The sequence below is a fragment of the Anolis carolinensis genome, chromosome 3, assembly GCF_035594765.1.
Source record: "Anolis carolinensis isolate JA03-04 chromosome 3, rAnoCar3.1.pri, whole genome shotgun sequence".
Lineage (NCBI taxonomy): Eukaryota > Metazoa > Chordata > Lepidosauria > Squamata > Dactyloidae > Anolis > Anolis carolinensis.
Genome location: NC_085843.1, coordinates 253,216,225 through 253,243,810, shown reverse-complemented (window position 1 = coordinate 253,243,810; position 27,586 = coordinate 253,216,225). Strand labels below are relative to the sequence as shown.

Here is a 27,586-nt window from a genome sequence, read left to right as displayed (position 1 = left end):
TCTTTGAATTACTTACAAAACAATTAGGAATTTTAATTTTTTTTATTTAAGAAAAAATATTACAGACAACAGGGATTCTAAAAAAGAAGTAATACTGTCTATCCTATGGCTTTTGTAAGTAAGAAACCAAATGGTATGATATGGTTTAATCCAAATACAAACCATACATAAGAAAACATGCTTTAAAAAAAAAAAAGTAACCAGCTTTTTGTACATGTAAAGTGAAATGTAGTTGGAATGGTCTAAATCCCATATATCATATTTTATAGTAAGCCAAACATCAACAGCAAACCTACTAAGTATAACGCCAACCTGGATCAAGCCCATAGGAGTTGGGATAAAAGATGAAGTAAGGCACTGAAACAAACAAAAATCTTTTGTATTTAGTTTAAGAATACATCAGTTTTGAAAAGAAATTAGGTTGAAATGACAACAAAGGTAGGAAAAATTACTTGCATATCTTTAGTTAGTGCAAATAGTAGATATTTTCCTAACCTGGTCTTCTGTACTAATACATGGTCATGGGTTAGGAAAGAAACGTGGAATGCATGGAAACTATTCCACATCATCTGATGGTACTTACAGATTTGTTTTAAAAGTTTGAGGATTTTTGTCATAAGTGAGGTTCTTTTGAGCAATTGAAAGTTACATTATAGTGCCTCAAATCAAACTTGCCATATACTATACAATATCAGTGTATGAAGTTAATGTATTGGTAGGTTCCCTTCTGATAATTACATTTCTCATTTACAACCAGTTGCTGGATTTTCTTGTCTATAATACATTTTGATTCTGAACAAACACTCATGCATTCCTCACTCATTTTGGTTTTTCACTTTTTTGAATGTAGTGAACAAAAGGATATGTAGGATGCTGAGAACTTGTGGTACTTAACATTGCCATCATGGAACCAATTATCTTGGTTAGCAAGTACGGTACATTTATTGGTAAATTCAAAGGCACTGTAGTTATGCAAAGTGTTCCTAAGACAAGAATGCATTTTAAACAGGTCTCACATGATACACTTCTTGTCAGCAGATGTTAAGGTGATGTAGAAATAAAGTAGAAAACTACAGGTATTGTGACAATATGAATTCTATTAATATTTTGTAAAGAGAGGGTAAGTGTATAACTGTTTTACAACAAATGAAGGTGGTTTCTCTCACTTTGCTCACTTTCATTTGGGGTATGATATTTTTTGTGACAACAGCTTTCAGCAGCCACCTCATGGAAGCTGCTATTTAATTTTTATTAGGATCCTTAAATTTATGTCATTTTGAGAGAAAGTGACAGTAACTAGCAGAGACACATTTTATTTTTTTAGTAACCACTAATACTATCCCACACTCATCAATGTCCCAGGACAATACACCATCCAGGCCATCCTAGAAAAATAGAAATAAAATTGTCAATAATTGTCAAACAAAATCATGCCCCAATAAAGAGAGAAAAACAAAGACAGAATGGATGAAATAAATATGATTGACTTAAAACAGATTTACTATAAATAAAAGAATGGTAGGATTAATTTATGATAATGGGAAGAGTGTTTACACAATGAAAATGAATGGGGAAATGAAACAAAATAAGGATTTCTTACACTACTAATGAAGGTTAAATGAACAGGCTTCATGTTCATTTACATCATGTATTTCTTTCTTGAGATAGCAAAACAAGGCACTCGTGTCCAAACAGATCTATACCTTGTAACAGTTGGCACTCCATTAATCTGACAGGCTTTCTGATGAATCAGAGCCCCTCTCTCTCCGTCTTCGGAGCTGGAGCTGGAGCTGAATCTTATTGGTGAAGAAGAATTGCTTCCAGCCCACTTCTTGTGCCAATGATCTCATTTCTCGGGTAATTTTGCCTGATACATTTTGCACAATCATCTCCCATAGTTTGTCAGAGTTGCATATCTATTTATAAAGGAAACAAAGGTATTAGTAACCCCTAGACACTGTTTAGATAAGGGCTGTTCTCTTAATTTTGTTTTGAGATGTCTCTCCCACTGAAAGCAAAGGCCTAGAATTAACCCATACTAGTTCTAGAAATGCTATAGAATCTAGTTGAATTGGACTGGGCTGCTTTGGGAGCAGAACTACAGATCTATAAAAGCTCTCCCTCCATTCTATTAATGGTCTTCCAACCTCATAAAAGATCTACAGCAGGGGTCCTCAAACTGTTTCGGGGGTGGGAGGAATGATAGTTTGAAAAAAAAATGAACAAATTCCTATGCACAGTGCACATACTTGTATTTACTTGAGTCTAAAGCTCCATCTAATCTAATTCATACTTCAATTTTCAAAGCCCTGAAACCAGAAAAGTATTTGCTGCCAAATGTAATGCGCAGCAAAAAGTGTGCTCTTTGTACAATTTAGCCAAAAAAAGATGTGCATTACGGTTACAGTGTTTAGAATTCTTTCTTTAAAAACCAATATGTTAGAACACCATATATGCTGTAGAATGAACCAATTTTAATTGCCTTGATTAAATGCTATGGAATCCTGGTGGCTGTATTTTGACAAGGCCTTGAGCCTTCTCTGCCAAAGAATGCTGATGCCTCAACAAACTACAAATTCTAAGATTTCATAGCACTAAGCCATGGCCATTTATTTAAAGATGATGTCCCTCAAAGAGGATCTCCAGGTGCAGCTCCTGAAGCAGCTTCCCCTTTTGCTTTGGCTCAGCACTAAGATGACCATATGATGCAAATCTAATGTGCACCCCAATTTTGGCAAGATCATTTAGCCAAAAAAGATGAGCATTAGATTCGGGTAAATACAATATCTCATTTGTAGTGCAAATTTTTTTGAAAGAGCAATACAATATTTAAAATGAAGAACAATTTTAACCAACACAAACTTACTTATTTCAATGGGGAGTGTGGACCTGGTTTTGGCTGATGAGATAGTCAAGTTAATTAGGATTATTGTTATTGTGTACCTTCAAGTCGTTTCAGACTTAGGGCAACACTAAGTCTAAAGTTTAGGGCAGGGGCTGGGTAAATTACCTTGGAAGGGCACATCTGGCCCACGGGCCTTACTTTGGGGACCCCTGACCTATAGTGACAGAGTGGAAGGATGTCCAACTGACTGCTATCTCCAATGGTGGATTTCTCTCTCTATCCTTCGTGCTCTGATTACTCCTAAGGTCTTGGAAGATTCAGGCCATATTAATTAACCCATTTAAATTGTCTTTTCAAATAAGGGGTATGGCTGTTGATTCCTTGATTTTACTTGTTTGTATATCTTGCCTTTTCCTCAGCATTGGACCCAAGGCAGCTTATAAAAATGCTAAAACAAGAAAAAGCCAAAAACCTGTTAAAAATGTTAAAATGCAATTAGACAAGTTATACTAAAAACCATTACATTTTAAAAGATGCAAAAACATTCACAAACATATCAATGAAGTTAAAAAATACAGTACATAAGAACCTTAAAAATGAAAGCTATTAATCATTAAATGCCTCTCTGAATAAAAATAAATAAATTGGGAAGCTCCCTTTAAACAGAGATTGTACTTGGTCATTTAAAACCACAGCTTTAAAATGCTTAGATTTCTTTTTAAAAAAATAATTAACCTTGGATTTATTGAAAACACATTTACTTTTCATTGCTCTAAAGTGAATTTAAAATTGCATCAATGGTGCATATTTTATTCTGTAACAAAACTACTGTACATGGGAACAATGGATTTAGATCCAGGCTCTAGTCTCTAGAGAGCTTCAGTCATGCATTTGCTAACTTGGAATCACCTACACTAAAAATGTACATCTGAGTAGATATAAAACTAACAGCAGTGCAAATGCAGTTATTGCTTAACATAATTATTGTTAAGCAAATATTACATTTGCACATAGACACTTCATGGTTACAAACAGAACGAACTTTAAGAACACTGCCCCTATGTGAATTTCTTTTTTGTATGAAGCATTAGCTCCCTCTTGTGGCACTTTGATTACACCGGTCCTATGCTGTACTCGACAGTGAAAGATGTATAAAAATGCAAAGACTGCTTCATTCACTTGATTAATACAGTAAATCCTCATGATCCTTTTTAATAGGATGGAGATGTAATAAATAATAACTACAATGATAATGTGTCTTAACAGCCATATACAACATTTGTCGAGTAAAGATGGGGAGATATATCTATTCATCTCACATAAGGTGAAGATATAATATGATGCAGATCAGAGTGTGTGTTTCTAACAGTTATTTTTTCTGCCTAGTAAACTAGTGTAGTGTAGCATTTAAGCATTGGATGATCCTGGAGAAGACAGCCTAAATCCCTGTTTGGCCATGGAAATCCACTGGGTGATCCTGGGCAAATCACACTCTCTCAGCCTCAGAGGAAGGCAAAAGCAAACTGCTTTTGAACAAATCTTACCCCTGATAGGGGTCACCATAAGCCAGGAAGGACTTGACGGCACACAGCAACAACAAATAATTAATTGTAGATATTGTAAATAATATTTCTGATCCTTAAAATGCCTATATCTCCTGTGTGTATGTGTATGCTCGCTGAAACGTATTCATAAATCTCACAAGTAGCACATGTTGACCCTATATGGTGGTTGCATAGATTCAGGGCACTTATCTGAAGGCACACACATATCTCCAGAATTGACTATTGGCACTGAAATTACATTGAAAGCTAAAATATTTCAAACAATTACCGTTGCGAATCTGTGAGACACTTGAGAAAGACTGGCAATATCTTCAAGCTCCAAATAAGAAATGATACGCAGAAGCAATTGGTCAGGAAGTCGCACCAGGTAATCAAATTTACCACGGCACATATTGAAAGTATGATCCAGAGTATCTGCTCCAAATATGATGGCTATTTGAACTGTGATTTTAAATATATAATATAATATATTAGAAAATGAAGAGAAATGTATACTGTGCCACAAAAGGTTAACCATTCTACAAGTAGTGATAATTACTATCTTTTTACAAAGCTAGGAAGAGCCTAGTTGAAACTTAAAGTTATTTATACATTTATGACATACATTAGGAGGGATAGCTAATACTCCAGAAGACAGGATCAGAATTCAAAATGACCTCAACAGAAGAGAGAGGTGAGCCAAAACTAACAAAATGAATTTGTTCATGTTGTTAGTTTGTTAGGCAGAAAAAATAAAATGCCTGATACAGGATGGGTAATGCCTGGCTTGACAACAGTACATAGAATCATAAATTAATAGAGTTGCAAGAGACCATATGGGCCATCAAGTTCAATCCCCTGCCATGCAGGAAAAGCACAATCAAAAGTACCCTGAAAGATGGCCATCCAGCCTCTGTTTAAAAGCTTCCAAGGAAGGAGCTTTCACCACACTCCGAGGCAGAGAGTTCCACTGCTGAACAGCTCTTACAGTCAGAAAGTTCTTCCTAATGTTCAGGTGGAATCTCCTTTCCTGTAATTTGAACCCTTTGCTCCAAGTCCTAGTTTCCAGGGCAGCAGAAAATAATCCTGCTCCCTCTTCCTTATGATATCCTTTCAAATATTTATACATGGCTATCATGTCTCCTCTCAACTTTCTCTTCTGCAGGCTAAACTATACTCCTTTTGATGCAGCCCGAAATCCCATTGGCTTTTTAAACTGCTGCATCACACTACTGGCTCACGTTCAACTTGTCCACAAAGACTCCAAGATCTTTTTCACATGGACTATTGTCGAGCCAGGCACCACCCATTATGTATCTTTGCATTTTATTTTTCTGCCTAAGTGTAGTAGCTTACATTTGTCCTTGTTGAAATTCCTTTTGTTAGTTTTGGCCCAGCTCTCGAATCTGTTAAGGTTATTTTGAATTCTGATCCTGTCCTCAGGAGTATTAGTTATCCCTCCTAATTTGGTGTCATCTGCAAACTTGATCAACATGCCCTCTAAACCTTCATCTAAGTCAGTGGTTCTCAACCTGTGGATCCCTATATGTTTAGGCCTTCGACTCCCAGAAATCCTAACAGCTGGTAAACTGGCTGGGATTTCTGAGAGTTGTAGGCAAAAACACCTGGGGACCCACAGGTTGAGAACCACGTATATAAGTCATTAATAAAGATGTTGAACAGTACTGAGCCCAGGACCAAACCCTGCGGCACTCCACTAGTCTTTGTGGACAACAAGTTGAACATGAGCCAACAATGTGATGCAGCAGCTAAATAAAGGCAATGGGATTTTGGGCAAAAGAAGTATAGTGTCTTGATCATGGGAAGTCATGGTGTCTCTCTATTCTGCTTTGGTTAGACCTCACCTGTGTCCATTTCTGGGCACCACAATTTAAAATAGATATTGACAAGCTGGAGGTTCTCCAGAGGATGGCAACTAAAACAATCAAAGGTCTAGAGACCATGTCCTATGAGGAACGTCTTAGAACTGGGTATGTTTAGCCTGAAGAAGAGAAGATTGAGAGGAGACATGATCATTAGGTTTAAATATTTGAAAGGATGCCATAAGGAAGAGGGAGCAGGCTAGTTTTCTGCTGCCCTGGAGACTAGGGACTGGAGCAATGGGTTCAAATTACAGGAAAGGAAATTCCACTTGAATATTAGAAAGAACTTCCGAACTATAAGAGCTATTCAACAGTGGAACTCACTGCTTTGGAGTCTGGTGGAAGCTCCTGTCTAGGAAGCTTTTAAACAGAGGATGGATGGCCATCTTTCAGGGTACTTTAATTGTGCTTTTCCTGCATGGCAGGAGGTTGAACTAGATGGCCCATACAGTCTCTTCCGACTCTATGGTTCTATGAACTCACAGGTTTTCAGTGTGAAAGTATACATCTAAAGATATTTGTCTCTTCCAAGCATGGAAAATTAATTATTTTGTTGAACATCAAAAGGATCAAGCTGTTGGTATGAACAGTAAATAAAAATAGTGTTAACAATTCAAACATAGGGCACTACCAGGTCAGTCCTTTGTCTGTTCACTGCTGCAAGGCCATTGGAGAGTTGCTGAATAAATCTTTAAAATCCTATTGATTACTCATACAATTAATGCTAACCAAGGTTTTAAAAGAAAATGGTGGTTTACAATGTAATCTATAATAAAATCTCTGCGTAGTTCAGACTGGATAAAATTATTTTGCACCTGATACCTGTGTATTCTGCTCTTATTCCCCAGGATGAAATGAACCATATGCTCCTGTAATTTCAAACTGGTAAGGACACTAAGAGTGAGAGTTTTCATTTCAGAATTAATCATATTAAAATGTGGTGCAAATGTTGATTATTCTTAGAATGTTTAATGGATTACTATGAGTAGCATGTATATAGGTTTGCAATTGTAGTCAGAGTTTATGACAAACCTAGTATGTTGAATTATTAAAAGAAGCTATGAAGTTATCTCATATCTGACCTATATAACAAAACAATAATCATAATGCCAGATGTTTGCCAGATGACTTGATCTGGCTGTGTCCATTCTTTTAAAAAAGAAAATGTTTAACACTTAAAAATGTGCTCTGTACATTCTCTCCCTCCAGCGAAAGAGGTGTTGGTTTTTTTTTTTTAAGTCGGGCATAAAAAAGAACTGCATCCCAATATGTTAAAATATCAGGTGGCAGCTCTAGCAACAATGATCTCAATGACCCTTATATAAAATGATTTTGAAGACTCCAAGAACACAAAGGATTAATATTTGAACTTTGTGCATAACAAAAGAGTACAGTTACCTAAACGTTACTAAAGTTAATAAAATCTCACAAGATTTGCAGTTAGATGAACATATGCAAAATCAAATTAAATAGCACAAAAGTGCCTGAAACTAAGTAAAAATTGACAAGAGCATGATTGTCATTGAACTTGGCTCCCTTTCTCTGTTTGATGTTTATATGTTGATACAGACATTTAAAAACCATTATCAGTTCTTGGTGATTTAAAATGTTTATTTCACAAGCTTTCTAGCAGAAGCTGGAAGCACCTATGGAGGATATGGGTATAATGCTTCACTGACAAACATATCTTTCTTTAGTTTACCTTTACTTGAAGAAAACACTCATTTTACAACAAAAATTGTGAATGCCTCCTAGCATTGTAAGACACATGAAATTTGAAACATGGAGATTGACTATGGAGAGGCAGACATTAATTAACAACTAGAGATAAAATAAGTTGAATGTATATGGAATGAGAATTTGGAGTTTATTGTGATTGCTCATTCTTGAGGATGTAGAGGAACAATCCACGAGCTAATAGGACTTGGCTTGAACCAGGCAGGAATTCAAAGTTCTTATATCTCTCTCCCTTGTTACATACCCTTAAGCAGCTAAAAGTGATTCCATATAGCAATACTTCAGAGTATTTTAGAAATATAAACATTCAGAATAGTAAAAAGACAGTGAAGTAGATGGCATCCTCCAAACCCCCAAACCTAGGAAGGCTATATTTTTGAGAGGGACACATATTACTCCTCTATATCCCCAAGAATGAGCATTCATGGCAAGTTCCAACTTGTCATTCTCTGGCTAGTATAAAGGAGGAATCAACCAGCAAAAGGGATGCAAGTAAAGCCAATTGTTTTGGGTATGGCCTACATCTTGAAGTATGTACTACATCTGAAAGAATAATGTACTATCACTTGAAGAATTTTGCAACCAAATATGTCCTCTTATCCACCTTAACAGCACCCTTTAAAAAAACTCTATCACTTAGTGTTCTTGGCTTAAAAGATATGATTAATGTTTCCGTATGCTCTATAGTTCTAGAAATATAGAATTGCGTATCTAGTATACGCCATTTTCTCCATTTGAATAGGGGAATTTAGCCAAATGTTTGATAAATGAACCATTTGAACCTTGGAGGAGGCATGACAAGATTTTTGGCAGAAATGTTGGGTGTATTGTCAAGGTCAAACTATAAACTGTGAACTGACATAAATATGTTGTAAATTTGTTCTGAAACACTCTTTGATAATGTGAATGCAACTGAGAAAACTATTTTCAAATTAAACAATCAAAAATATTTACCTTTCAATTGTTAAAATGGAGAGTCCATTAATTTTGTAGTACCAAACTGAAATCTCAAATTTGGAATCAGTTTACATATTTTATGCATTGCTATGCATGATAATTTGTATAAATTTTAACCATTTTCCCCACATAGATAAAAGGAAAAAATTTAGTGCACTTAAAGCTTCATTTAAGTGGAAAATTTTAAGTATATAACTCTTATATGGGAATGAGACTAATCCTAATTTCCACTTCAGACAATTATCATAGTTCAGCAAATTTTTAATAAACAATTCAACTAACTGAACCTTTAAAAAAAAAAAGAGAAAATATTTTTGAGCCAGGCTTCAGCCCAGCTCACTGTCTACCTAGCAGATCTGAAACAGACATGAGTAGATAAATAGGTACTGCTTGAGCAGGGAGGTATTTTAATGGCACCATAAGGAAATACCATAAAAATACCAGCGAAGAAGGAAGTCTGTGAAAAGGGCACTTCGACATGGAGGATGGAATGACAGCACCCCCCCCCCCCCCAGTGGTCGGAATCAACCTTCAGGACGCCGAAGATGGGAAATGCCTATATACCTCTGTCTGTACTGTTGTCTGTCTTGTCTGTGTCTAACGGCATTGAATGTTTGCCGTAGATGTGTTCTGTGATCCACCCTGAGTCCCCTTCGAGGTGAGAAGGGCAGAATATGAATACTGTAAATAAAATAAATCAATATTTTGAAATTTTTGAGAACTAGGGCTATACCCTTACACAAGTTATTTTTAATATTTTTGCCAAAAATCTTATATTGAGTTTCAAACTATGAAGACAAATATGTTATGTGAAAGGAGGAACTTGCAATTTCCCCATTTCAAAATAATGAGTGTTTCCCCTGAAATATTTTTTTTTTAAAAAATGGCAGTGCTACATCACCATCAATGAAGGATGCTTACCAACACATACACAGATGATTGACACATTTATCCTATTAAGATCATATTTCCCCTAACTTACTTTGGAGGGATGGGTCATCAAGGAAATCTTCATGACTTTCTCTAAGTTCTCCAGGTCTTGCTTCACGATACTCACTACGAAGAGATATTTTCCACCACCTGAAAATTACCTATAAATAAAAACAATTACCTATAAATAAAAACAAGTATTAAAATATTTGAGATAATTTATTTAAAAGAATTCAGAATCAAGGGATTATTCTTGCCTTGACTTTATACCGTATTTTTCTCTTTATTAACAAAATGTTTTAAGATCCAAAGCCTGAAAGCCTGAAAGTTTAAGCATGCTTATTTTTACAAAATTCCCATGACATTTGAGTTCAATTTTGCTATTCCAAAGTAATTCTAACTGCATATCTCTGCACCAGGCTCCAATTTGGTAGATTCCCATGGTTCTAGAGAGAGAATAAGGTAAATCCTAGAAGTCTGAAGTTTACTTATTTCATTCTTGGAGACATGTAGAGTAAAGAAAACATGTGGCTCAGAATACTGAGTGTTAGATATAGGCCTGTTCAGGTTTAATTTAATGCTTGGTTCAAGTACTTTGCCTATCTCATTGGCCTACCGAATGAAAGATTGGTACTTATCGTGATGATTCATTCTTGAATGGCCTGGAGGAGCAATCCACATATTTGGGTTATCTTGCATGCCAGTCCAAGATTATTTTTGTTAATAATCTTGATTCCTGTGCTTTCACCTCAGTTTCATTGTGAAGTTTGTATAAGTTCCTGTTGCAAACACTATTAAACATGTGCAGCCTCACTGTGCATAAGCAATTTTCTTCCATTTCCCTGCACTGCAACTATTTACATCTGATATGCACATGCGCGTACACACACACAAAATGCAAACTAGGGTGGAGGTGGATTCCTTCTCCACGTCATCCAAGAATGAACCTTCATGGCAAGTACCAATGCCTCATACTCTGGATGGCACTGAAAAACAACCCACATTTGGGTTGTATCCAAACTCTCCTTTCTTGGACAGGTATGACACATTAGACTCCAAGATAGTCCAGCCAAAAACAGCTTGTGCAGATTTACATTTGACTTTATAGGACCTAACAAATGTTGATGGTTCCTTCCTTCCCAATGCATTACAGACATTCTATAAAGATGTCTATATAAACTCTTCTTGTTGACACAGACCAAGTTGAATGGAGTCACACATTTCCTGTGTTTTTGCTAAATCGCAACAAAGAAATATGCATGCCTTTAAACTAAAAAAAATATGTACACCTTTAACCAACATGCAAACAAAACTCTAGAGACTTTGTGCCTTAGTGTTTTTTGTGTTTTGGAGGAAACATATAGCACCTCTGTTCATATCGTGTGCTTAGTCTTTCTAATGTACACTCACACAACCTCCAATTTTTTCTCTAGTGTATGTATCGGATTTGGACATAATTTGACCATCTGATGGACTGAAACAGTCCTTTGTTCAATTACAGAATTAATTAGCATGGCTGCTGTCGTGTGGGGAATAATCCAAATGTGTGGATTACTTCTCCATGACATCCAGAAAATGCATTTTATTCTGTCATGAGCTTGGGATACAGGTATTCTGTTTCAGCAAGCAATATATACTCTGAATTGTAATTATTTGAATTATGATTAAAATATTCATATTGTGCACAAAATTTCAAGGCAGAAGTCATACAACACAACAGTTTAAAACAGTTTAAAAGACATTAAACAATTTAAACCACGGACTATTCAATCACACCGAAATCCTAAGAGCCCGAAGAGTTTGCTAAAAGAGCTGTATTTCAGCTTGGTTCTGAAATAAAGTCAATGTCAAAACCAACTGGGATTATGAGATAGTAGACTTGCAGGAAAAAGAAAAGACAACATAATCTGACATACCGTATATACTCGAGTATAAGCCGAGTTTTTCAGCCCTTTTTTGGGGCTGAAAAATCCGCCCTCGGCTTATATTCGGGTCACGCCGGCAGCGAAGCCTGGAGGTGAGGTTCTGAAGCCAGCTGACCATGGAGGAGGAGGAGGACAAGCCCTGGAGAAGAGGAAACACCACTGCGGGAGTGTCGGGACCCAGGCTGCAGAGCACCAATAACCATGCACAGAGACCAGAATCTATCTAATATCTTTATTAAAGGAATATATAAAGACAATAAAAACAAGTGAAGAATATAGTTCAGAAGTAGACCTTTCAGGAAAGGTCAAATATAGTCCAGGAAATCAATGTCCAATATGAGATATTAGAGTCCAAAGTTATAATCCAATAACCGAAACACACACTTTGCCGAGCAAAGTGTGGGGAAATGACAGGGTCCTTAAGTCCAATGGAGCTTGACAACAAGGCTGGAGAGCAAACTAGATTCTTGGCAAACAAGGCTTGATTTGAGGCAACAAGAAGCAAGAAACAAGAACAGGGTCCGTGGCGAAGTCCGTGGCGAGGTCCGGGGAACAAGGCAGGGTTGGAACAAGAACAAGGTCCTGGAAACAAGGATCAGGAGTAGCGTAGTCCACACACGATCTCACTCCCGAAGCTGACGAATTGACTCCGCAAGGATCTCCTTGCGGGTAAACACCTATATAGGATCTTGTTTTCCCGCCAAGGAACACTTTCCCTGGGGAACAAGAAGTGAAACCCATACTATGTCCAGATGCATGACTCCTTAAGATTTCCCAAGGGAAACAGGCTTAATCAGCTAATTGTCTGGCAGCGATTCTGGCGCTTCGGCGACTCAAGGCTTGTTTGGCTGACTTCTGGAGGGCAAACATCCTGCAGGTGCAAGGGCTCCAATTCTGGCTGAAACGGTGGGAAACCCAAGTTTTCCTCTTCATCTGCCACAATAGTACTAGGAACGGGACTACATGGCCCATGAGTCATCACAGGGAGCAGCCCCTTCTCCCCTTCCTCCTCCTCCTCCTCCAGCTGGCCAGTAAGAAGGAAGAGAAGGAAGAAAAGGAGAAACCGTGGCAGCCAGTGCCGGTCCAACAATGAGGCGAATTAAGCGGTCGCTTCGGGCGCAAAACATACGGGGGCGCAGTCGAGACTGCTTTTTGTGTTGATTTCTTGTAAAACATGATGTTTTGGTGCTTAATTTGTAAAATCTTAATGTAATTTGATGTTTAATAGGCTTTTCCTTAATCCCTCCTTATTATCCAACATTTTCACTTAACTAACACTTTTATTTTTCAGTGATTGGTTTTTTTGGGGGGGGGGGTGCCAAAATTCTGTTCACTTACACTTGAAAAATACCTAGGGCCGGCTCTGGCGGCAGCAGCCCCTTCTTCTCTTCTTTCTCCTCCTCCTTCAGCTGGCCAGCAAGAAGGAAAAGAAGGAAGAAGAGAGAAACGGGGCTGGCCATGGAGGCAGGCAGGCAGGCAGCTGGGGGATTGCAGGAGTGGGAGTCTCCTCTGTGCTTCCTTGCTTCCTTTCCCCTCCCGCGACCCACCAACTGCCTGGGGTCGCCTCCTCTTCCTCCCCCTCCAGAAGGGAGACCTGGAAAGCAGAGAGGGGAATGGAAACGCCCCTTCCATGATGAACCAGCCACCTCTGCACTTCTATTCCCCCCTCCTTTCCCGGTCTCTCTTCTGGGAACGGAGGAGAGGAAGAGGAGGGAGGAGGGGGAGGGGGAGGGCGGCGAGCAGGCAGGTGGCTCTTCCAAGCAGCCCTTTCCAAAGAGCCAAGAGAAGGACCTGCACCTGCAATTTCCCTCCCCAAGCTTTCCCCTTCCTCCCTTACCACCTCAGTTTCTCCTACCCCAGTCTTCCCCTTTTCTAGTTTCCCCCTTCTTATCCCAGTCTTTACTATCTCCATTCCTCAGCCCCTCTCTCTCCACTTTACCTCCCAGCCTTTCCCAGTTTCCAGCCTTCTTTCCCACCTCAATCTTTTCCCCTTCCCCAGTTGATCCCTTCCCTCCCCAATCTGTCCAAATTTTCCAGCTACCCTCTTCCTACCTAATTTTCCTTTTTTTTTTCAAACTCCCCTTCTGATTACAAGTTTTTCTCATTTACAGTCCTTTCCCACCCCCTTCCCAAGTCAGTCTTTCCCATTTTTTTCTTATTTAGATACATACAGCACTTTTCCCAAAACATATAATGTAGTTAAAATAATCTATGGTGATTATTGGATTATTATTGTTTTTGTTGTTACGTTTATTATTATTATTATTACATTTATTATTTTTCTCTTATTGTTATAATTGTATTCATTATTTTACTCATTATTATTAAATTTATTATTTTTCTCTATTATTGCATATAATTTTTTACTATTATTAATATATGTATTATTTCACTCTTATTATTATTACCAGTGCATTTATTATTTTACTCTATTTATTATTATTATTATTATTATTATTACATTTATTATTTTCTCTATTAATTATTAATACATTTATTATTATACTCTGATCTTATTATTACATTTATTATTTTACTCTATTATTACATTCATTATTTTACTCTATTATTATTACATTTATTATTTTACTCTATTATTATTATTACATTTATTATTTTTCTCTATTGTTATAATTGTATTCATTATTTTACTCATTATTGTTACATTTATTTTTCTCTGCATATAGTATTTTACTCTTTATTATTAATAATGTATTTATTATTTTTCTCTATTACTACATTTAATATTTTACTCTATTTTTTATTATTTCATTTATTCTTTTAATCTATTTATTATTATTATATTTATTGTTTTACTCTATTTATTATTATTATTACATTTATTATTTTACTCTATCATCATTGTTACTATTACATTTATTATTTTACCTTATTAAAATAATTCTGTGGTGCAGGCTGGTTAGCAGCCAGCTGCAACAAATCACTCTGACCAAGAGGTCATGAGTTCGAGGCCTGCGTTTGCCTCTGTCTCTGTTCTATGTTATGGCATTGAATGTTTGCCTTATATGTGTGCAATGTGATCCGCCCTGAGTCCCCTTCGGGGTGAGAAGGGAGGAATATTAATACTGTAAATAAATAATAAATAAATAAATTATTGGAAAGGATACATAAGCAAATTTACTGGTTTATTTATTTCGTGTCAAAAGCATTGCATAACAAATACATTTTAAAAATGATGAAAAAAAAGAGGAAATCACAAGCAACTAAATAGTTTTAGACCAAAAGCGGGCAATAGCAACCGCATTGTCCGTAGCTTTAAGCAACTCCTCCTCGGTACATGAGGTAGGACATTGTGGGCAAGCATACATATGCGGAGTTTGTTCTGCTCCACAGTCACATAAGGTGGAGGATTCCTCCAGGTAGTGCCACCTCGCTAAGTTGTCTTTAGGTATGCCCACTCCGCTTCTGAGTCTGTTCAGGGACTTTCAAGTTGCCCATTCTTGGTTTGCCCCGGGAGGAAGACCCTCGTGGGGGGTCATCCAGTTGGAATTGCCTGGTTTAGCTGCCCAGAGGGACACCCTTGCTGCTGCTGGAGGAACATCAAGAGGAGTGGTGGTTCTCATGAAGCCCTTCCTTGATTTGAGTCTGGTAGGAGGAGGCTGATAGTCATGCAGTGGATGGCTTTCACAATGTTCGACCTTATTTCTCTCACAGTTAGCAGCAACTTCCCATCGCACGTCAGGAGGGGCAATGCCAGCTAACTAATTTACTGGTACATTGAAGGAAGTTAGAATAATGATTTAATCAGAGGTGGATAGTGTTATTTTTAAATTACAGTTTTATGTAAATATTCAAAAACATTTAATCTACTGATGCCTCACTTAATGTAATTTTACTGGTATCTATTTTTATTCTTGAAATTTACCAAAAGCTGCTGCATTTCCCAAATGCTGCTGCATTTTGTGGTAAAATTAGGTGCCTGGGCTTATATTCGGGTCGGCTTATACTCGAGTATATAGGGTAATCTAACATTGCCTTAAAACCTGCAACTTTCTTATGGCAGTGTTAATTCTGCTGAGAACTCTCATTAGACTCCAATTACATCAGACTCTTTTTCCAAAAACTAGACCCAAGAGTTCTAAGCTTCCATTTAACATTTCAACACATGCACATTCTAGTAATGTCACTTGGGAATTGTAGTACATGGATGGTCATGTGTCCTGATACCCTAATCCTTGATTGGTTGCTGGAATGTAGAAAAAGAGGCACAACAGCTCTACTGACATCAGTGGTGGAAGTCTTACCTATCATTTGCTAAGAAGGTGCCACAACAGAGTGAGTTTTGTTTCAACAGCATGAACTATCTATCCATCTTTCCTCACCCTCCATGAAAATAGAACATGATGCTGGTATTTGGTTGCATAGTTTTCTGGGAAAAGTAGAAACTGAGGTACACATCTTACAGATTCAAAGACTGAGATTGGGAAGCCTTACTGCCCTATCCTACAGTAACTAAAACTGGGTTAAGATGTAATTGTCAGGGAGAGCAGACATTTCTTACATCAACAATGAATCAGGGGTTAATTTAAGTATGGTCTGAGTAGGTACGAACAATGGGTATTCTCCCTTTGGTTGATTCTGAGTAATTATGACTATGCTATAAGTTTGAAACACATCTTATGATTAATGATGAGTGGAGTAAGAATTTCAGAACAATGCACACTAGAAACAACAATAATCGCGGACATTTCTTGCTATAATACTTATTTGTTAACTACATGTTGCATGCTTCGCATGTAGAAAGTCCCAAATTCAGTCTCTGACATTCAGATGAAACTGGAAAAGCAGCTTCCTGAAACTTAGAAAACCACTGATAGTATGGATCACAAATATGGTCTTAGTTGGTATAAGGCATCTTTCTATGTTCCTAATGGAAGTATCAGAAACAATAAAAAGGTGTTATTTCCTTCAGGAATTGATAGCTATACATTTCTTTCAGCAGAAATAAATTGTAAGCAAGAAATTACCACATGAACAATTGTCTGCCACTTTATAACAGCCCTCAGCTTTGCCTATTTTTTTCTTTCCTCCAGCAGGCAGGCATCAATTCCCTCCTCTCATAAGTCAAGAAATTGTAGAGGTATTACAATTTAGGTCACGATCCACTTATTGAACAGCAATGCACTACTTCATAGCTTATTGGGGCATAGCTGCTGTTTCCCACCCACATATTATTCCATCTGCGATGTGATATGCTTTTTCTTCAAATTCTTGTTTACAAAATGGTAATTCACATTACCATGAGAACACTTTGCTTTGGAAGTTACTGTGCCATGCCCAAGTTATGATCTTTCAACAATAATACTGCTAATATCTTTAAATGCTTCCGGAAAAATAAGTGATAGGTAAAATCCTAGCAGAAGCATAGTTTTTATTGTAGCATCGATTTAAGGCAGTTTGGAACGTAATTTGTGTCAATGAATCAGCAATAACTGATACACTTGTAGTGCTGGAGATTTAAAAGACAAATTACTACAAGCCAAGATGACTAAACAGATTATTATCTTTGGACACAAGATGAGCCACAAGACTCTTTGGAAAAAGATAATAATGCCCAGGAAAGTAAAAAGCAATAGTAAAGAATGAAGACTGCACTACAAGTAGATTTATTAAATAAAGGAAGCCATGGGCCTGAATATTCAAGATCAGCAGGGCAGTTGAAAATGTTCATACTGTATGTTGCTGTAAGTCTTAATTTAACTTGATGACAAATAAACAGATTGATGAAGAGTCTGGAATTTATTTGTAGTTGAAATATAATGAAATGCAAGTGCAGAACAGTATATGATTTGTTCTGCACATATTTTCTATTCTTATATTTGTTTCCTAGCTTCGAAAATCAAAGTTCAGTGATGAGGTAGATAGATGCATTTTAGCAAAATAACTTTTCATTGTATCCATATAGAAGGGGGAGATATCAGCAAATGCCTCAAACATTTGAACGTTAAAGGGGTGGGGCTTTGCCAATCCTGGAAGCCACATTTTTGCAAGAATCCACAATTTATATCCTGGTTTTCTATTTATACAGGACCCAAGATGGCTTCTAAAGATTAAAAATGTACATGTAAAAATTATTCATTCATAGAAAACTAAAAAAGAAATACCAGCTTAGTTAAAACACAAGATTAAACACTATAGTATGCAACTAAAACATAGGTGATTTAACATTAATTTAAATCCACCTTGTTGGTGACAGCTAATATTTCTTCTTGTAGTGAATGCCATATTGTAAATATATTTTGTGTCTATACTTCCCTTCATCTGTCTTGAATCTGTCACCATTCAGGTTTGCTGTGTGATTCCAGGTTCCAGAATTAAGAGAAAAATCTTTCCTATCGACTTTCTCTATACCATGCAGATTCCTATTGTTTCAGTTAAAGGTATAAAAAGGTGGCATTCCCATCTTTAAAACATTTAACATTTCAAACTGATAACACCATACCAGAAAATTGTGGAAATATTTTCACAATTGACCATCCAACATTAAAATTAAACACACTATGTTGTTATTTACACAGATTTGATGTCTGCTTTAAATGTTTATGTAGGACAATATATTGTCCTGACAACTTGATCAAATTGCAGTTTAATCAAGGGAAGTGGGATGGTTCAAATTTCAGGTCTGTTAAGGAAAATGACTGTGTTATTCAGAAAATGAAATGACAATTATTATGCATGGGTGAACCTCACTTTTTATTCAAAGCAGCAATCTGTCTCCTCAAGAGCTCACAAAAGATATCTGAAATTTACCCAGGGGCATATCATTTGTACTGTAGTATGTTGTGTTCTCTTTTATCCCAGGGGGGAAATCTTCTAGAAAATGGAAAAGCCAGGCTGGAATCAGACACTTCCCAACCCAACCAATCTTCTTTGTTACATGAAATTCTAAGTACAGGCAGTCCCCGAGTAACAAACATTCAACTTCCAAAACGACTCATAGTTAAGAATGGGGATGACATGAGGAAATGAGAGAAATCTACCCCTAAGAAGGTGAATTCACTCCTGAAAAAGTTATCATGTAGAAAAGGTGTCTCCACTGAAGCTTTATATCAGCAATCCTTGTGTTAAATTTATGAGATTTTACCTCAGTCTTGCAAGAAAGACTGTGAGCCAAATGTAGTCAAACAAGATCACAGAATTTTGTTTTTAAAATGTATGTGCATGTGAATAAAGATTGCTGATTTGTGATTGGTCACATAAATCCTGTACTGTTACTATGCTCCCTAATGTACTATTGGGCAAATTCTTCTGGCACTAATGCTGTATATGTAACACCAAACAGTACCTACTAGTAAATGTTTTTGAGCAGAAAATGTGATCTGCTTTCCCAAAGGACAAAAGCAATAGGTGTGGCAAAACCACAGGCTGGGATAGGCCGGTTTGGCATTCTATCTGAAGAAATTAGAAGCATTTACTTAAATATCTAGAATTTTCAGGTTACCCTGAGGTGGAGGTCGGCTAAAGAAGGTATTACTTTGTTTGTCAAAAGCTGAGAATTAAAATCAAAACAGAAATCATCAGAAGCATAGAAACCAGAGACAATACAGTACAATTCTCCTTTCCAAGTCATTGGTTAAAAATGGACTTGTGAATATTCCTGAGTCTGAGATTGTAGCAGCTTTCCCCTACAATAAACTGAGCTTCACAATTTTAACACAAATGTGATAAGTCCTATACATGGATCACTATCACAGTTTATTTATAGATTTTCCTGCCTTGTCCAGATAGAACCTCCACTAAGATGTGGACATATATATCTGGCTACCACGAATGGCTGGCACTGTCAGCTTTGCTGTAACAGGTCACCTGAAGGGGAGATATACTGCACACAGAGCCCATTTCAACTAATTACATCCTCAAGCACCTAGGGTCCACAGTTATAACCCATGCAAAGGTCAGCACAAAATATACAGGACACGTTGCTTCTGCTTTCCTTTCCGGGGCATTCAAGATAGTTTCCTTTCCGGGGCATTCAAGTTTCAAAATCACCTTTCCTTTATTCTAGAAATCTACAAGAGCCTAAGGCATTTTCAATGGCCCTATACATGTAGGAACTTAAAGTGTTTAAAAAGCAATATGGTTTATAAACATATTTGCATTTAGAATAGAGGAAGGCATTGTGAAGACTTTCAGATGCTGTTCGACAGCAACTCCCAGCACTCTTTGCCAGCATAGCCAGGGCTGAGGAATATTGGAAGCTGTAGTTTCCACTATCTTGAAAACTGCATTAATTCTCAAGCTGATGTAGAAGCTGGCTAATGAAACAAAATCCACTGGAGAAACAGAAAGGTTGCATCTACAGAAGTGGGAATTTGTGTAAAGAATGCCACAGGGATTAATTTACAATATTTACACAATATAACACATCTTGAGAGAAATCAGTGCAATGATTTGATGATTACCAACATTTCTGGTGTCTACTTTCTTGCTTTCTGTCACCTTTACTTTTTAATGGTTAAATGTACACACACTTTATTTCATACACAAAAACATTTAAAATATCAAAAAAATTACCTTCAGGATATGTGTATAAGGTTTATATGAAACATAAATGTATTTTGTATCTAGATTTGGGCCCTATCGCCAAGATATCGCAGTATGTATTCAGGTATTCTGAAATCCAAAATAATAATAAAAAAAAGAAAGAAAGAAAACAAATGAAATCCAAAATGCTTTTGGTTCAAAGCACTTTGGATAAGTTATAATCAAATTGGATACATCTGCACCTGATAATTCTATATGATACTTGCTAAAGAGATGGTTGCTGTCTTATGAGATAAAAATATTTAAAAAGTGGAGGAAGGGGAGAATTAGATCTAAACCCAGCTGGTAGTCCCATTGATCACTGAATCAATGAGAGGTAAATATGTATTTATCAAACAGTTGCTGATGCAATGGGTCTATTAGAGGGGCAAGCTATTAGATTTCAGCTTCATAATTTGACTCTCCTCCCTGAAATGTTTTAAAAAAATAAAACATTTTATCTTTTTCAAAATGTGACATATTTTCAAAGCATTTTCAAATAGTATTGTAAAACAATAGGTTCTTCCCAATGCAAATCCCTAGATCTAGGAATGAGTACTGTTGCTATTAATATGATTTTTATAGCCTTTGACTGGATAACTGGTTAAGAATTTATTTTACTAAAATATCTATAGGTAAAAAGGTTTTCCTATGACATTAAGTCTAATCGTGTCCGACTCATCTCAATTTCAAAGTCGAAGACCCGGCTTTGTCCATAGACACCTCCAAGGTCATGACTGCATGGAGCACCGTTACCTTCCCACCGAAGTGGTATCTATTGATCTACTCACATTTGCATGTTTTGAACTGTTAGGTTGGCAGAAGCTGGGGTTAACAGTGAGAGCTCACCCCACTCACCGGTCAGCGAGTTCTGCAGCTTATTGGTTTAACCTGCTGTGCCACTGGGGGCTCCAAAATATCTATATTCCACCTTATATCCTGAAAACTCAGGGTGATGAGGAGACTAGTAAATTTGATGTTGGAAGAATAGTTTAATTTAATTTCCAGAATACAGTGATATTTTCAGGTATATGATGAGGACATCCACTTAGGGAGTTTGCCAAATATTTGGAGTTTGCTGTATTGCCCTTGCAACATGATGCCAAAGTTTTCTTCCATATCAGTTTGAAACTGCATTAAATAGTCAGTGTAGAAAGGGTCTAAATTCCATTAAATTCGGCACACAAAGGAAAGAAAACATTCCTGACCTGCTAAGATATTTGGCAAAATAAAAACATGTTTATTTATTTACAGTATTTCTATTCTATAAAATGTAATTAATTTGATAAATACCAAATGTTTAACTTAAACAAACTTTATCCACCAAACTGGCAACAATTTATCTACCAAATTACAGGCAATACATTCAGGGATTTGTTAGCAGACAGGATTTTCAGATTTAAAATGAACTCTGTTGATACAAACAATCAAGTACTTTTACTAACATTAATGCTTACCTATATGGTGTTTTTAAGTATAAACACAACATCTAAAATTAATGTACTAAAAGTAGTAGAAATGTTTCCTAATTAAATCTCCAATTTTAAAGAGAGTGAGCAAATGCCATTGGAATCAGTGAGACTTTCCTCTGGGGAAATATGAATAAGACCAGGCGAGCACATACACAATCCAAGATGTTTTCCTTCAACGTAAATCCTATTGCACACCAGATTTGCTTCTGTGGAAACTTACACAGATTGTACTACCTACTTGCACTACCTAACTGGAAGACATACCTGCACTACATACTTGCAATACCTAACTGGAAGATATCCTATTGTATTAAGCAAGACTTATGAAAGACTTAAAAGAAAAGAAACCATCTGATAAGCAGTCACCTAGAAGAAGAACACTTTGATGTATACAAGCCAGTCTCAAGAAGACTTTATTTATATACTGTATAATTAAGAAATGTGGTAAGCTTTGCTTTTAGAAAAACTGTATTTAGCATGGCTGAGAAAACCCCAAATGGCTCAACATCAAAAACCATGCTGGGCAGCAGAAGAGAAGGTTGTTGAAAGCTCAGAGAGGCTGAGCATTTATCTCTAGTTCCTGGCTAAAACCAAAGAAAACGAAGGTTAAATCTTTCTCTCAAAAGTCACAAAGTAATGGGACAAAAAAAGCCTGAGTGGGAAAATGGCAGTGGCGACAGAGCCAGGGGCTGCTGGCCCTCTAAAGCAGTGCTGGCACTTTCCCTTTTTTGCAAACCGATTTTTAACTTATACCCAGGTCATACGAAAATCTGTAATTTTGGTCCTTCCCTTGATTTATGAGGTCAACTTATATACAATAATTTTATGTCACTTAGACATTCTGAAATACAAGGTGATTTGGATGTAACACCAAATACTTTGCTCTGAATGTAATTTTTAATGATGAATTTATATCTCACATTTCTCCAAGATTGCTAGGAATAGATAGAACAAGAAATAACAAGGAAGGAATCATGAGAACATAGGGCTTGTTCACATAACACACTAAGCAATAATTTGGCATTATATATAAATCAAGATCATAATTTTTTCTGCATGTTGTAATTTGTCACTACAGCTGGAATTAAACAGGTTACATAGACTTCCCAGAAGTATTTCTGGTGTTAAATCAAGGATACAATGCTTGAAAAATAAATGGCATACTTCAATCCTAAAACATACCTACTTGGAAATATATTTAAGTTGCCCTAATGTGACTATGCTGAGTTAGGAAATGATAAGTGTTTGTGCAATTATTACTTTTTATCTTGCAAAGTCACTTTTAAAATATAAAAATACTCTTCAAATGTTTGATTACTTTATTCCTGTTCAAAGAATAAATTAACAGTCTTCTTGGATCTGCTATATGTCTTGGTGGCTTTTAAGACAACAGAACATGGCATCTTTTTAACACATCTGTCTAGGATGGAACTTGAAAGTACTGTTTTAAGGTTGCAATGGTTCATATTCAAGGTGAAATTTCTAAGTATATCATTGTGCTAACTGTCTTCCTGCTATTAAATGAAAACATAAAGCTGCCGAGAAAGACTATGCAAAGTATGGTGCCACTATTACAAAGATATTCTCTTCTCTTCCTTCCATTTCAGTCCAAGGAAGGGATTCTAGTTCTAAAACTGTTGTCAGTAATGGTCTGGATAAGGGGAAAATATCTCAAGTTCTACCTAATCAAGACAAAGATGCTCCAAAGAAGACAAAAATGACAGGCAGATCAAAGTTTCAATCTGTGACACATCAGATTACATTCCTTTTGAAGACTTGGGTTCACAGTTTAGGTGCATTCCTGGTTATATTCAGATTTTGACAGTTGGCAGGAGCCTTATGCACCTGAGCCTTATGTGCCAATTAATTTCAGGAAATGGGACACAGTCATGATGACACACCTTTTGATTACATCCTGTTTATACTATCAAAACAAACACTATGTGGGCCTGCCTCTGAAAATTATTTGAAAATTATAGCTGGTCCAAAATACTGCAACCAGAGCACTGAGCAGGGTCAACTATAAAGAAAAAGAACATTTTCCTTTAAAGACACTGGTTACTGTCTATTTCCAGGTACATTTGAAAGGCTTGTTTATAGCCTATAAAGTTACATGCAACTTAGGACCAGATTATTTGAAGAACCACATTATGTGACACAAGCTTGCTTGGGTTTTATGATATCTTAGGATGGTCTTTTTTGAGTTCTACCATATGCTAGTTTGCACTTTTGGATCTGTTTTTATATTTTTAAATTTATACTGTTGCAAATCTATATGTATCATATCTGTTGTTTTTGATGGAAAGGTAAAATAGTAAAACATTTTGAAAAGTTTGATTTTCTCTTCTTCGAAGCAAAGTATACACTTCAGTTTACATTTCCCTTTATTCCCTTATTTATTGGAAGTCATTAATAACTTTTTATGAACAGTCCATTTTGAAAATGTGTGTAAGATTTACATGCCAGTAAAGTGTTTCAAACTGCAACCCCCCACATTTAAACAGGTCCTAATCCGATTCAGAGTTCATCTGGGCTTAGTCACAAAATGTATTTCAGAACTAGATCTCAGCCCTAAAAAGTGTAATCATGTCGGTCATCTGAGTATGTAGAATTTGAATTTCCCTCCCAATGAAGAAGAACAAGAAACACGGAAGTACTCAAGTTGAACTATCAACTCAGAAGAAATGACTTATATGGGTTCTTCCAGACAGGCCCAAAATGCGGGACCTGTACCACTTTTACTTGAGGCATCCAAACGATGCCTCAGGTAAAAGTGAGTTAAACCCTGCTTTGTCAAGAAGTAATTAGATACCCTATTAGATCCCGACCTTCCTGAAAGGCTCGGGTCTAATAGGGTATTGGGGCTGTGGGGACTCACGCCCGGGTAGTCCTGGGACTACCTGGGGTGAATCCCCAATGTCATCTCGCACCTTTTGGGCTCCTGGAGCCCAAACCTCCATCCCCCAAAAGTACCCTTCAAATAAAAAAAACTTACCGGCCATCATGAAGGTGGTCCTGGAATCCTCCTGGCATGTAGAAATGATGTGTCAGGAGATGAGGGGGCAAGGAGCGATTTTCCTACTTGGTCCACATCTCCTGGCACGCCATTAATAATAATAATAATAATAATAATAATAATAATAATAATAATAATAATAATAATAAATTTTATGTATATCCTGCCCCATCTTTCTGATGGGATGGAGTGGCTTACAAGGTAGCAACAGTACAACCAGAACATGTAAAATATACAATGGAAATATGGCTAAATCAATAAAAAATAAACACCAAGAAAAAAATGAAACATGCATGTTTAATTTAACATAAAACACCCCAACTTAAGATAAAATACACAATAAAACAAACAATGAATAATACTTAAAAACAATATGCACCAGGAGGATTCCAGGACCCCCTTAATGGCAGCCCAGTAAGTTAAAAAAAAAATTAGAGCTTATTTTGGGTTTTTGGGGTGGCTGGGAAGGCATGAAGCCACCTCACTGAGAAAGCCCTTTTTGGGGGGATGGGGACTTAAATACACACATTCAGCACATGTTTAATTGCAATGTGGAAGCGCCGTACAATAACCTCACTGCACTATGAACCCCTGTCCTTAGAATAGTTTCACTTAGTTGTGCTCCAAAAATATTTTCCCCAGAAGTGTTTGTGGGTCTCTGTAGAGCTATACCATGCTTCTGGCCCAAATATAGTCAAAATATTTGGTTTAATAATAATCTATGGATTAAGATATCCAAGGGAATCTTGGAACATTATCCCACACAGAAATAGGGGGCCATGCTCTATTCCAGGCATGGGCAAACTTCAGCCTTCCAGGTATTTTGACTTCAACTCTCACAAGTCCTAACAGCCGGCTGTTAGGAATTGTGGGAGTTGAAGTCCAAAACACCTGGAGGGCTGAAGTTTGCCCATGCCTGCTCTATTCAGTTTTCAAAAAGTAGCCATGTTAGTCTGCAGCCACAGCAGAAACAGGACCGCGAAGGGGAAAAAAGGTCTTCCCTCACCTTTGTATTTTCTAGGTTTTTACTTTATGGATCAGGCCTGGGCCAGGTTCAGCCCTCTGGGTGTTTTGGACATCAACTCCCACAATTCCTAACAGCCAGTAGGCTGGGTTGCTGTGAGTTTTCTGGGCTGTATGACCATGTTCCAGACAAATTCTCTCCTGACATTTCACTCACATCTATGGCAGGCATCCTCAGAGGTTGTGAAATATATTGGAAACTAGGTAAGGAAGGTTCATACATCTGTGGAAGGTCAGACTACACAGAGAAGTCATTGAAATCCATAATCATGTGGACAATTTCAGCAGAAAAGGGGAAACCATGAAAATGAACAAAATCTGACTACCAGTACAGTAGAGTCTCACTTATCCAACATAAACGGGCTGGCAGAACGTTGGATAAGCGAATATGTTGGATAATAAGGAGAAATTAAGGATAAGCCTATTAAACATCAAATTAGGCTATGATTTTACAAATTAAGCACCAAAATATCATGTTATACAACAAATTTGACAGAAAAAGTAGTTCATTACACAGTAATGCTATGTAGTAATTACTGTATTTACGAATTTAGCACCAAAATATCATGATATATTGAAAACATTGACTACAAAAATGCGTTGGATAATCCAGAACGTTGGATAAGTGAGTGTTGGATAAGTGAGACTCTACTGTATTTAAAAAACTCTAAAATCAGGACAGTAGATAAAGAACGACACTCTGAAAACAGGGGAATTCCAGACAGGAAACCATCAGGGCCAGATAACACCTTCCAACAAAGGATTCCATCATGCAGGAATCTGCGAGGCCTCGAAGCTGCAAGACTCTTCAATATTAATCAAGACGATTAATTGCACCATTCACACAGGCCTCAGGCAGACAAGAGTTCTTTCTCCCACCCTTACTAACCTTCCACAGATATATAAACCCCACTTGCCTAGGTTCTCCCACCCTTACTAACCTCCTGGACCTTCCAGAGATATATAACCCCCACTTGCCTAGTTTTCCCATCCTTACTAACCTTCCACAGATATATAAACCCCACTTGCTTAGTTGCCAACAGACCTCACAACCTCTGAGGATGCCTGCCATAGATGAGGGCGAAACGTCAGGAGAGATTGCTTGTTGAACATGGCCATACAGCCCGGAAAACTCACAGCAACCTAGTGATTCCGGTCATGAAAGCCTTCGACAAGCAGTACCTCAAGAGGGTTGTTGTGTGTTTGTCGGGCTGTATGGCTATGTTCCAGAAGTATTCTCTCCTGACGTTTCGCCACATCTATGGCAGGCATCATCAGAGGTTGTGAGGTATATGAAAGCCTTCGACAACCCAGTACCTCAAGACATCTAATTCTCATCGTCTATGATTTGCCTTTTCCCGCCCTTCGCTCGGAACCCGATTTTCTCCCTGTCTGACTCACTTCCTTCTTGGTGACAATGAGCTGGTAGAAGTCCTTGCTGGGTGCCGGGGCCTGCCCTCGCGCCTCGAACAAAGTGTCGGTGAGCAGCGACGCCATCTTGGGACGCCGGCGGGCGGTCGCGATGGCAACCAGGAAGGGAAGGGGCGGGCTCCGGGAGAGGTCACGGGAAGCCCGCCCCCGCCTTAAAGGAGAACGGCAGACTTCTTGAAAGAGTGGCAAGAGGCTTCCCCTTCCCTTCCTTTCGATCAGTGTGGAGGGAGAGAGACAGAGAGGGACTGACTGACTGACAGCACAGCGTCAATCCCCGGC

The 27,586-nt window shown here is 37.4% G+C and overlaps 2 protein-coding genes across 2 annotated transcripts in view; one reads left to right on the top strand and one right to left on the bottom strand.

The window, feature by feature from the left end:
• slc16a14 (solute carrier family 16 member 14) overlaps positions 1-7,223 on the top strand; it is a 34,966-nt gene extending 27,743 nt beyond the window's left edge. Inside the window, exon 5 of the mRNA XM_062976620.1 lies at positions 7,121-7,223. Within this exon, the coding sequence (XP_062832690.1) occupies positions 7,121-7,125 (5 nt within the window). The 3' untranslated portion in view covers positions 7,126-7,223. The remainder of the gene's footprint in view (positions 1-7,120) is intronic.
• fbxo36 (F-box protein 36) lies at positions 24-27,586 on the bottom strand. The gene is made up of 5 exons (XM_003218283.4): positions 27,278-27,586; positions 9,949-10,057; positions 4,679-4,851; positions 1,704-1,916; positions 24-1,385 (listed from the first exon to the last, which is right to left on the bottom strand). The coding sequence occupies exons 1-4, from the start codon at positions 27,371-27,373 to the stop codon at positions 1,725-1,727; spliced, it is 570 nt and encodes a 189-aa protein (XP_003218331.2). The 5' UTR covers positions 27,374-27,586; the 3' UTR covers positions 24-1,385; positions 1,704-1,724.